A 13,280-nucleotide genomic window follows, 5' to 3' on the forward strand; every position below is an offset into this window, starting at 1 on the left:
GTTATAGCTAGGGCTAGGGAAATATACCTTTCCCCCACCTGCTCTGTATTTTTGTCAACTCTTCCTCTGAAAAATTATCTTAAGTGCCTCCTTTGAGTTCCTTTTAACCAAAAACAGAAAAGCAATGGCAAAAACCAAAAACCATCAAAAGGGTGAGCCTGATTTCTCTTTCGGCTGTCTCTGAAGGAAGAGGGTTCTTTGGTGGAGAACTCAGACTTCCATAATATACATTAGGATTTGTGTCATGTTGTTAACTGAAGTGGAGAGAAAATACCAGAGTCAGCACTTCCCACCACCTCCAACAATAAGCTTTCTTGTAGTTATAGAATCTGATTTCTTACTTGAGGAATCCCAACCAACAAGTCTCAGCCAAATTTGATGTCTGACAGAGCCGGACACACTAGATGGAAAACCCAAGCCAGTCCATTTCAGGGAGTCAAATAAAAGTCCGCAGAGCCGTGTTTGGGAGGGTAACAGGTGGTTTGGAGGGTGAAATCATATCTGTGCACTCAGGAGTAGCATTCTCAAAATCATATGTAAGATTTCTGGTTTCACTGGCCCAAGATGAAGAAAAGACAGCATATAATTCCAACTGATTTTTCTTAAAAGTGTTGCTGCTTTTGTTTTAGGGACTTTATGTCTGCAAACCGTAAAACTACATAGTTTGGCATAGCTTCCCATTAGCAGTGGTTCTCAACCTTCTGGCCCTTTAAATACAGTTCCTCATGTTGTGACCCAACCATAAAATTATTTTCGTTGCTACTTCATAACTGTAATGTTGCTACTGTTATGAATCGTAATGTAAACATCTGATATGCAGGATGGTCTTAGGCGACCCGTGTGAAAGGGTCGTCCGACCGCCAAAGGGGTCGCGACCCACAGGTTGAGAACCGCTACATTAGAGTATTGTGAAGTCTAATCAGAGTTTAGGATGAGGAGATAAGTTGATATTCAGATGATTCCATTTCTCTGAAAGAATTACCAATTTTGAAATAATAAACTTTAAAATTAATAAAACTTTTAGACCTTTTTATTTATTTTATTTTTAAAATCACTGCTTTTATTTCAGTACAAATACAAAGATGGTTACCGCAAGCAACTTGGCCACCACATTGGAGCCCGGAACATCAAGGATGACCCCAAGATGATGTGGTCCATGCATGTGGCCAAGATCCAGAGTGACAGGGAGTACAAGAAGGACTTTGAGAAGTCGAAGACCAGGTTCAGCAGCCCCGTGGACATGCTGGGGGTGGTGCTGGCCAAGAAGTGCCAGACGTTGGTCAGTGACGTGGACTACAAGAACTACCTGCACCAGTGGACGTGCCTGCCCGACCAGAACGACGTCATCCACGCTCGGCAGGCCTATGAAATCCAGAGCGACGTGAGTACTGAGACCCATTACATACCAATGGTCACCAACTTCAAGATAGTAATACAGTGATATCCAACCATCGTGCTGTAAGAATTTTTAAAACATGCAATATCTAACTATTTAGTCAGGGGCACTGACCTTTTTTCTCTTAGATTGTCAAACTAAAATATGACAACAGCCAACACAATGATAGCCGTCTGATGTGAATGAGTCAAAACTATACCTCTTTTTCAGATCAGCAAGAAATATATATATATATTTTAAAATATATTTTATTGATTCTTTACAGAGAGGAAGGGAGAGGGATAGAGAGTTAGAAACATCGATGAGCGAGAAACATTGATCAGCTGCCTCCTGCACACCTCCTACTGGGGATGTGCCCGCAACCAAGGTACATGCGCTTGGCCGGAATCAAACCCGGGACCTTTCAGACCGCAGGCTGACGCTCTATTCACTGAGCCAAACCGGTTAGGGCAAGAAATATATTTTTTGATGTGCCATAGAATTTAGTAATTAGTTTATGTGTGCCATGAGATTAAAAATGTTGAAAATAACTGTAGTAATATATAGATAATGATCTAGGATTAGATAAAGCTCTCAGAAAGAATAATGCTTTTCTTCTTCACCCCTCATTCATTGTGCCTTTTCTTTTAAAGAGAACATAGTACATGAATCTTTATCCACTTGGCCTTTATATTTTAATAGACATGGAGTTTAGCTATCCAAAGTTTCCAGTCTTTTTCTTTTATTTTTGAAATCAAGTGTCATAACAGCTTGAGTAATACTTGCCTTTGTTTTTATCTCACCAGAACATGTATAAATCAGATCTCCAGTGGATGAGAGGCATTGGCTGGGTCCCCATCGGGTCTCTGGATGTGGTCAAGTGCAAGAGAGCTGCAGAGATACTGAGTGACAACATCTACCGCCAGCCTCCAGACAAGCAGAAATTCACCAGCGTGACTGACTCCCTGGAACAGGTGCTGGCAAAGAACAACGCCATCACCATGAACAAGGTGAGCCCCCAGTTTGGGGGAAAGTAAAACAGGGCTATATGCTCTTGAAGATATTGATAATTAATTCATCTTTTTTGTTTTATGCCATTGCCATCTATGTATAGTGATTTGGTTGAGTTCTCTATTCAGTTACATTAGGATTTCAAAAATATATGTGGGAATTTCTGCTTTGAGGCCTCTTGGGAAATAGCCAGAATTAAGAATAGGACAGCTGTTTAGTGTGCAAACTGTCTGAAGTCTATGAGAGTTACATATGGTTTGGTATCAAGGTTTCTTTCTTGTTGGGTACTCATCTAGGTAAATATGGAACAAACAAGTCAAATTCACATCTCCATAACATTTATAAAATAAGAAATCTGGAGATGGCTAATCCAGGTATATTTGCAGTTAATAAACAAACAAACAACAAAACTATGGGAAGGATTTGTTTATATAGCCACAGTGCATATGGATGTGCATATATGATTGGAAATATTTGCTTTTCATTTAATTGGAATGGAGGTGATCTTGAAATGAAACACATATGTTTACTGGTCATATCTTAGTCTACATTTATATTTAGTGATAATAAATATCTTGTAATATTAAGGCGACTGAAGAGTATGGTATAAAGCACACAGCACAAATAGTGAGGATGCTGGCTTTCAAATTTGTCATGATCTCTAAATTGCAAACTCCTGTTTACAGCAAACATTGTGTTTCTAATTCATTAACCTTTTTATCTTTCATAGCGCTTATACACAGAAGCCTGGGACAAAGACAAGACCCAAATCCATATCATGCCTGATACACCTGAAATTATGTTGGCAAGACAAAATAAAATAAATTATAGTGAGGTAAGACTATTTACTTTATTTCCTTGATCTGACCACATTGATCTTTGCTGGTGTAGTAAGAAGGTCAGAATTATGGATTTAATTCTCATGAGGACCAAATATTTTTACTTTTATGCCCATTACTCTACCCTGAATATATGTATTACTGAATTCAAAAAATAGATAGATAGATAGATAGATAGATAAATTGATAAATATAAAAATTTCTCCAGAAGGGGGGAAAGCTTTCAAAGTCAACTATTAATGATTGAAACAAATTGTAATTTTAATTAAAAGTAATTATTACTCTTATCAGATTAGTACTTGCTACAAATTTGTTCTGTGAATTTTTCCTCAGTTACTCATCTGTAATGCCTATCATGGAATTTCTGTGATGACTAAATAAGGTCATATATATAATATGCCCAGTGTGGAGCCTGGTACAAAATAGTTGCTTAGTAACTTTAATTTTTTCCCTTCACACTCAAGTCACCATGAAAATTAAATTTTTAACATGCTCAAAATAACTTGAGGTGTATTTGTTTATTTGTTTATTTGAAAGAGAATTCTTAGATTTATCCATTTGGGAATTGTCTGAAGACAGTAAAATACATTCTTTTATGCATTATCTCCAGCTAAATTTGTCATCATATATTTTTGCAGTCCAGAAATACTGTTGAAGAAACAGCTTCTTTCCCAATCAATTACCTGGCTTATTCAGGAAAAATCTTGATTTCGTGTGTGTGAGTGTGTGTGTGTGTGTGTGTGTGTGTACGCGCATGTGTTTTTAACAAGCGAGGGGGAAGGCAGACTTTTCTTCAGTTTGAGAGCATTTAAGTACTCATTTTCAAGACTTGGCCATATTCATTGTTTTGATTACACATATTGATTACTTTTTGCCTAATACAATGTATCTATAAAGAAGAGGTATGCTTATATCTTTTAAAAATATATTTAAAGCAGAATATACTAATGCAGTTCTGCATCCAAAGGTAGTCTTCCTTAGGCAAAAATACATTTTTAGAGTGAAAGCAAGTGCCTTAACTAAAAGGTATTACTTCTGTTCTCAGAGCCTCTATCGCCAGGCCATGGAAGAAGCCAAGAAAGAAGGCTATGACTTGAGAAGTGACGCCATTTCTATTGTGGCTGCCAAGGCCTCCAGGGACATTGCCAGTGATGTAAGTGCTGATGAAGTCCCTACCTTTGTTACCAACAGGCCAGTCCCTACATGGGGCATCACAGTATAGGAACACAGCTGGAAGTCTCTTCCGTCATCATCCATCTTAGCCACCTTTATTGTGTAGGCAAATACATGGAGGCTTTGAGACAGTAGGTAACCTGCCCAAGGTCACAAGCATCACAGGACAAAGCCTGGCTTGGAATGTGGTTTCTTTGATTCTTGTCACTTGGGTTTTTGCTTAATAAAACTGAGAGCCTTGATTAGTTAGATGGACATGTATTGAGCTACTGCTAAAGCCCCATGAGCTCTCCTCAGGATACACCCAAGGCAAAAACTCCAGGAAAGAAGTAAGTTTAACTAAGTTCTCCCCATGACTTGAAGAAGGACATAGAATACTAAGAAAGCTATAAATTTTCCTGCTGAGGGGTCCACAAAATCAATATTCCTTTACCCTAAAAATAAAAACATCAGATTCCTTGACAACCTAGACTTTAATCCAAGAGTAACAACATTGTCCGTTTTGTAGGTTTTTCTTTTTTTAGCATGATAAAACAACTCTTAACACCATTATCAAGTGTACAGTTCAGTACTGTTAAGTATGTTCTCACTTCTTCATCTTGCAAAACTGAAACTCTATACCCATCAAACAACAAAAATTGCCTGGTTTTAAACTACCCGCCCCCCAGATTGTTTGTGCAGAGGAAATTTCTCAGAAAGCCTTAGGAAAATAAAATTAACGAGCCATGTAAACACATCTCGGATGCACCCTCCCACGTGACCGACTTCTGAGACACTGTCACTCTAATTGAGCTCAGCTTTTCAATGTTCACTTTTAATCACTTTTTGCCAACAAATAATTTTTAGAACAATATAAAGGACTCATTGGGGAGTTATACTGTGGGAGCATGAGCGTGAGCACACCATCCTCTTTGGGAGTCAGCACACCCCAATGTGTCGCATCACAGCAGCACGTGATGAAACGCCCCGCGTGTCTAAGGGTTTCACAGGAAAGCAGCACCGCAGCAAGAACAACAGGGAAGAGCTCGTCAAGCTTCCTCCTCTTTTACTGGTTCTCTCTTTCAGTACAAATACAAAGAAGCTTATCGTAAGCAACTGGGGCACCACATTGGTGCCAGAGCAATCCATGACGACCCCAAGATGATGTGGTCCCTTCACATTGCCAAAGTGCTGAGTAACCTCGAGTACAAAAAAGAATTTGAGAAATACAAGACCAGATACAGCAGCCCGGTGGACATGCTTGGCATCGTTTTGGCCAAGAAATGTCAGACCTTGGTCAGTGATGTGGACTATAAACATCTCCTTCATGAGTGGACATGCCTGCCCGACCAGAATGACGTCATCCACGCTCGGAAAGCTTATGACCTCCAGAGCGACGTGAGTATTCCTGATGCTGGTTCTGCATGTTAAAAGCAGATCTGAAGCATGTCCGTGGGTTCTGACTAGTGCCAATGGACACAGTGATGGCGAACCTTTTGAGCTTGGCGTGTCAGCATTTTGAAAAACCCTAACTTAACTCTGGTGCCGTGTCACATATAGAAATTTTTTGATATTTGCAACCATAGTAAAACAAAGATTTATATTTTTGATATTTATTTTATATATTTAAATGCCATTTAACAAAGAAAAATCAACCAAAAAAATGAGTTCGCGTGTCACCTCTGACACGAGTGTCAGAGGTTCGCCATCACTGGTAGAATTTGTTTGCATATTTCTAAATAGTATACAATTGAATGTTCCAAAAACAGTTTCCCATTGGTAACACTACAAATTATTTCACAATCTTTCTTCCCCAAAAGTTATATGTAAAAGAGGAAATAAAGTATATATTATCAGTTTTATACACGTATATTTCTTCCTGGTAATTTGGGCTTCCTTTGTCTGAGTTAGATGAAACTCAATCCTCAAAAAATATGTAGCTACACTTTTTTTTTCAGAAGTGGTAGAAATGTATGTATATGTCAATGGAGGGTAGTATGGGGAGAGTTAGAAACAAAAGTATATTACACTAAATTATTTTAACAAACATTCATATTTTATAACTACTGACAGGAAAATTCTAAGGCATTCTTATCTTTTTCATGATGTTTTGTTGAGTTGTACACTTGAAACCTGTATGGTTTTGTGAACCAATGCCACTCCAATAAATTCAATAAAAAATAAAATAAAGTTGGTTCTTAAAAAAACAATAATCTAATTTTATTAACAATTAGCATGTCCTATTGAGAGTAAAATAAAAGGAATAATTTGGGAAATATCTAATATACTATCTTGTATAAAAATTTTGTAATACACTCAAGGACATGACTGTGTCTTTTACTATATAAAAAAATCTTTCCTAGTTCTTGGTATAATCCTCTGTACAAAAAAAATATATATGCTTAGGAAAAAAGATGCTTATGAAAAAAATATACTCTGGATTCAATAATGTTTACAAATGAGTGATCAACTGTGCTGGGAGCCTTATCTGTTCATCAATACTTTTTATTTTCTCTAGTATGAGCCATTTTGTGACTATGAATCTGAAACATTAATTAATGAATGTGGGTTTTTTATCTGTTGATTTGCAGAATTTGTATAAGTCAGACCTTGAATGGATGAAAGGCATTGGCTGGGTTCCTATTGGCTCCTTGGAAGTTGTTAAAGCCAAGAGGGCCACAGAGATACTGAGTGATAATATCTACCGTCAGCGTCCAGATGCACTGAAATTTACCAGCATAACTGACACCCCGGAGCAGGTGCTGGCAAAGAGCAATGCTATAAACATGAATAAGGTGAGTCTTCACTCCTCCCTGTTAGATACTGAAATTCACATTAGAGCAAGTTAAAAATGCTGACATATTACTACATTTTAAAAATTCCCATAGGGTTTATGATACCTTTAAAAATTACTTTTCCATTATAATATCATAGGTACTTATATTAAACTTATGTTAAAAATGCAATGTGCTATAATTATTTTATAACTACAGACTGTAAATGCTTCAATCCAATTATACTTTCAGAACTGTTTTTTTTTTAATAAGAAGCAAAACTCTGAGTGAACAAAATAGTGAGATAAATACTCTTAGAAATACTAATTTATCTACATAAAAGATAGGACTATGTGCAACTTTAATAATTTTATTTCTACTTTGTTTAGAAGAGAGATGACGGGCACATAATCAAAGAAGTATCTGTGAACTCCAAAATAATTTTTCTCATCTTTTTTTTTCATAGCGCTTATATACTGAAGCCTGGGACAATGATAAGAAAACAATCCATGTTATGCCTGACACTCCAGAAATCATGCTAGCCAAGCTTAACAGAATAAACTATAGTGATGTGAGTAAACGATTGCTTTTATAATGAACAGAAGACAAAAATGAACTGTTGTAACTGTCTTCTTAATGAACTGTTTTGACTAATTTATTATACATACTCCAAACTAACATTGCCAGTAAGAGATAGTTCTCCCTTGATTCAATTTTGGACTATATGTTAGATCTACCAAGTAGGCCAGCCCTTTAGTAACAGAATATCAGGGAATGGAATGCTTATGGAGGAATATTCCAATAGGAATTATACTCCGCAAGCCTTCCCCTATATGACAATGTGGGTATCAAGTCATTATTTGGTTCAACAACTATTTATCAGGCAGGCACTGGCTTGGAACTCACTAATGATTGTTTTTGCTGCTTTATTAATGTTCTGGTTACCATTTCATGTTGTTTGCAAGCATTTTTCTAGGTGTTTCATTTAGGAACAACATTTTCATCAGGCCAGTGATTCTGAAACTCTACTCTACAAGTAGATCACAGTCTGTAATGATAATCCACAACAAAATGAGGAAGAAAAAGGACAAGGCCTTGAGTTTTTTATGAGTCCAAATATATTTCGTTTTAAAATACTTTCCTTATTCTTTCTCCTTTTTAAATATTAAAATGGCCTTTTATTTTATGATAGTGATAGTAAATAGGTTTTTTAGCATGTATTTGTTTGGCAAGACAAAATTTTGGCAACCCCAAATTTTTGAAATTTGCCAATCAATAAAATTCCAAAGTTTAGAACATGTCCCTTAAAATCTTTAAGTGCCTATGAAACCAAATTTTTTACAACCCACCCTAATACTTCACTTTGTGGATTTGTTTCTGTAGTTTAAATGAGGATGGAAAACGTTTAATAATTAACAGTTTTATTTTTTATGAAAGGAGGAGTGATTTAATTACTCTCTTTTCTGCAGAAACTCTATAAACTTGCTTTGGAAGAGTCCAGGAAGGAAGGCTATGACTTGCGTGTGGATGCCATTCCAATCCAAGCAGCCAAGGCTTCAAGAGATATTGCCAGTGAGGTAAGTTGATGTTTTTAGAAGAGGCATTTTTTATTCAAAGATGTTCACAAATGGAAGCTTTTGTAATTTTTCTTGACAGAATTTTTGTTGTCCCTACACGTCTCAATTTCATTTAGTGATTTCCCAATGTACAAAGTTGCAAAGAAAAACGAAGAAAAGCACAAGATACTATGCCCATTATACTTATTAATCAATTAAAAAGAAAAATTTTCTTAAAAAGTAAATATTTTATGCACACTAAAAATGAGTTCATATTTTTGAGTGTCAGAAATTGAGCAGCAGTTGATCCAGATATTTGTTTAAAAAATACATTGAAGAAACATGCAAATCAACCAATATAAATGTGAACACTTTTCTACTACTTCTATCCATTTATTTTGGCATTAAAAGAAGACTTGATGATGGACGCATTTAGAGTTTTAGTTCATACTTTTTAACTTTCAGTGAAGTTTTCCTACCCAGAGGCCCCTAACTGGTTACAAGAACAAATTGAGAAGTAAGCAAAGCTTTTTCTCAGTACCCACTTATCTCTTCTCTCTGTTCCTTCCTTTCTCATGAGAAACATCTCCGGGGGGTGTCCGTGCCCTCATTATGTTCCAAGGCTGCTTAGAACCCAAATCCAGATTTTTCTTCTTCTAGAACAGTGATGGCGAACCTTTTGAGTTCGGCGTGTCAGCATTTTGAAAAACCCTAACTTAACTCTGGTGCCATGTCACATATAGAAAGTTTTTGATATTTGCAACCATAGTAAAACAAAGACTTATATTTTTGATATTTACTTTATATATCAACCAAAAAAATGAGTTCGCGTGTCACCTCTGACACACGTGTCACAGGTTCGCCATCACTGTTCTAGAAGGATCCCGCGCTTTAGATTTATGTCTTATTCCTTCAATTATTTAAACTTTTTCTGGCTATTAAACTGAAGAAGCCCATACTATGATCATCTCATGGCAAAATGGACTGTAAGATGTTATTCTTGAATTTTAAAAGTAAGGAGACTGTTGACCCAAGGCATGACTTTCTCACAGTGAAAGTTCAATGACATTAACAGGCTAATAAGGGAGGCATTTTCTGGTGAAACTATCTAAATGTGGCCCATATACTCAACCAAGGAATTCACCATAAATTCTAATTACAAGGAAGATATTCTAAGCATCAAAGCATTTTTTTCAGAAAAAAATAGCCACATCTTTAAATTAAGTAGATGCTTTTTTAGATTATACAAGATGTTTTACCTTTACTTGTTAAGCAATCCAATGTAAACTAGGTAGTATTGTTTAAGAGAAAGGGAAAAATATTAGGAACCAGAAGCTACTTCATTCTAGTCTGAACTCTGCCTCCCACTTATGATGTGACCTTGAATAAATTAATCCCTTTAAGTTTTAGGTTTCTATTTTATAAAACGGGCTTGACAATATTTACCTTTCTCACACTAATGGTAGCAAAGATCAAAATAAATACAGAAATTTGTATATGAAATTATGAAATGTGATATGAGATGTTCTTATCATTAGACTCATATCCCTTTTCTTTTTTTCAGTACAAGTACAAGGAAGGCTATCGTAAACAGCTCGGCCACCACATTGGAGCCCGGAACATCAAAGACGACCCCAAGATGATGTGGTCCATGCACGTGGCCAAGATCCAGAGTGACAGGGAGTACAAGAAGGACTTTGAGAAGTCGAAGACCAAGTACAGCAGCCCCGTGGACATGCTGGGCGTGGTGCTGGCCAAGAAGTGCCAGATCCTTGTAAGCGACATAGACTACAAGCATCCCCTGCATGAGTGGACCTGTCTGCCTGACCAGAACGACGTCATTCAGGCTCGGAAGGCCTATGACCTTCAGAGTGATGTGAGTAGGTCTACTATTATTCAAAATGTGTTTTTAAAGCTTAAAAATGAGGTCTAATTTCTTGTGTGCCATGGAATTTTTTGGCAATCTGTTGAGACCTATGGACAACTTCTCAGGACAATGTAATAAAAAGTATAAATCTAAAATATATATACACTAGAAGCCCAGCGCACGAAATCACGTGGACCCACTTACCCACTCACCCCCTGCCACGCTTGCAGCCCTGCCCACCCACGCTGGTCTTTGGTCATTACGGCGTTAGGGCCACAGGCCTTTTTTAATATAGATACATATACATATACATACATTGACATATTTAGCAATATATACACACACATATATATGTATATATATATACACACACATATATATGTATGAATGTATATATGGATTTTTATTAACACATTAAATGAAAATATCTAGCAGTGAGTGTAGTAACTAGCTTAATTTCAAAGCAGTTATGAGCATAAATATTTCAAGATGTCTGCACAACTGTAATTGGATATGAAAATATTTGCGATTTCTGTTGCCAACCAAATCCCATGCAGTGTCAATACTACTATGATCTCTTGACTAAACTCATAACTGAAAGAAATGCTATATTTCCATTAGAGGTTAATGAAAATAAGTATATATTTTTTTCTATCTAAGTTCATTGATGTTCTAGCTTAACCCTTTGAGTGCCAACCAATATCCTAGGAACTATGCTAAAATTGCCAAGGCATTTTTGCTGATTTTACAGCAGTTTAGGAAAAAAAATTATGAATCGCAAGTAAATGAAGTTACATATTCAAAAACTTAAGGAAACCTTTACTACATTGACATATTTAGCAATATCATCATCACCAATAAAAGCAGAGTTAGAACTGGACGCCATTTCGAAGCTTTGATAGCGCTCCCGGCACTTTTGGCGAAAGACAGGAGGAGCGTGATCGCGCTCCCCGGCACTCTAGGGGTTAACTCAACCTAACTTTCCAAATGAATTGATTGCATTACCTTTTTCTGACTACTTAATTTACAGGAATATCTATTATAACTGGTAAAAGAAAGTTTAGGAATGAATTATACATTGAGATAATTTATCCAAGAAGCTGAAAACAATACTTTCCTAGGAATATGTCAGGCACTTTTGTTGTCAGCTAGTAAATTGTCCTGAGCACTTAAATGCTACTTTATTGGTTTAGTAGCTCCTTTTTGTTTTTTAAATCAGGATCTTATAAGTAGTCACTTTCAAAAGAATGATAAAAGTCGTGGCACTGTAAAAGGAGAGTTTCCCAAAAATCCATAAAAATAAAAAGGATTGTTACCCTTAATAATGAGAAAAATTATCCTTCAAGCAATTATTTAAATTCAAAGAATAAAACTGAAAGAAAGACGAAATATCTTATTTTACTTGAATTATGACAGAAAAGAGGACTGAAAATAAGATAAATAAGAGTAAAAATATATGTACTCTTTGTCTTAGAAGCATGTATATAGAATTATATGAAAAAAGACACCCTTTTTGTTGTTCCCAGAAAGTACATTAATTCAACATGTGGTCATCCTTTCTTTATATTATAGGACTGGCTGTGAAGGCCGTTGTCCAATTAGATAAGAACAAACCGTGTTCTATTAGTCCCACACAATATGGGCAATCAAATCAGAAAATAAGCTCTTTGTATCAGGAGGCAGACAGCAATTTCCTTAAAATAGTTTAGTATCAATGAAATCCATATTATTATAGCGATTTCGGGGTCTTTAAAACAAGGCTACCTTCAGGAACAGTGTTTACCTCCTCTGTACCACAGTGGGTCTTCCCAGAAATTTTACACAAGTAAGATTCAGAATTATACATCCTCTGTAGATGCTAAATCAGGGTCATACACCAAGTTGTCTAGGTAATTTTTAATAAATATTTGACATTATTTCATTTTCAGGCTATTTACAAGGCTGATCTTGAGTGGCTGCGAGGCATTGGATGGGTGCCCATTGGCTCCGTAGAGGTCGAAAAGGTGAAGAGAGCTGGAGAAATCCTGAGTGACAGGAAGTACCGTCTGCCTGCAGATAAGCTCAAATTCACATGCATTACAGATACCCCAGAAATTGTCCTGGCAAAGAGTAATGCCCTGACAATGAGCAAGGTTAGTCTTCAGCTGTTTCCAGTTACCTGAGTCATACTTCTTGTGAATATAGCTCATAAAGTGAGAAATATATAACATTTAGCCTTTTGTTTTAAAGTCTGGGAAACACGGTGTTTATAGAAGTACTAATGCACAACTCAAATTAGTTGCTTGGTTTATTCTTTTTCCTTAGGTTGTGGAAATTGTTTTGAAAAGTGAGCTGCTATTGTTGCTTTCAGTTTTATTACATAAGGTAGATGATCAGTTCTTTTTTCTGGAGTTCTAGCAATCTGTTTATTGAGACTGAGCGAATTGTTTATCCAGTGGATAGAACCTTAATATGCACATTTTAGATTGAATTCAACTTATCTAAATTCTCCCACACCTGCCTGGACATCTTCCAAACATTCAGGTGGTGATATTGAGTGCTTGCTCATTGAAGAATGTGAAATTGGCTCTCAGCAAACCTCAGAATTAGGGGTATTAACCCTCCAGAAATTCTATTCTATACCACACCCATCAGCAGTAACCACAGTGATGACAGCAATAGAAAATATACAATTCGTTGAGTGCCTACTATGACTGATGCATTTTA

The 13,280-nt window shown here is 36.4% G+C and overlaps 1 protein-coding gene across 1 annotated transcript in view; it reads left to right on the plus strand.

Moving 5' to 3' along the window:
• The window catches only part of NEB (nebulin), a 192,085-nt gene that overhangs the window by 90,400 nt on the left and 88,405 nt on the right, over nucleotides 1-13,280 (plus strand). Inside the window, 10 exon segments of the mRNA XM_023762218.1 lie at nucleotides 1,070-1,381; nucleotides 2,182-2,385; nucleotides 3,117-3,221; nucleotides 4,271-4,378; nucleotides 5,464-5,775; nucleotides 6,969-7,172; nucleotides 7,618-7,722; nucleotides 8,621-8,728; nucleotides 10,272-10,583; nucleotides 12,503-12,706. Coding sequence (XP_023617986.1) covers nucleotides 1,070-1,381; nucleotides 2,182-2,385; nucleotides 3,117-3,221; nucleotides 4,271-4,378; nucleotides 5,464-5,775; nucleotides 6,969-7,172; nucleotides 7,618-7,722; nucleotides 8,621-8,728; nucleotides 10,272-10,583; nucleotides 12,503-12,706 — 1,974 coding nt within the window.

Source organism: Myotis lucifugus, unplaced genomic scaffold (genome assembly GCF_000147115.1).
Source record: "Myotis lucifugus unplaced genomic scaffold, Myoluc2.0 scaffold_238, whole genome shotgun sequence".
Taxonomy (NCBI): domain Eukaryota; kingdom Metazoa; phylum Chordata; class Mammalia; order Chiroptera; family Vespertilionidae; genus Myotis; species Myotis lucifugus.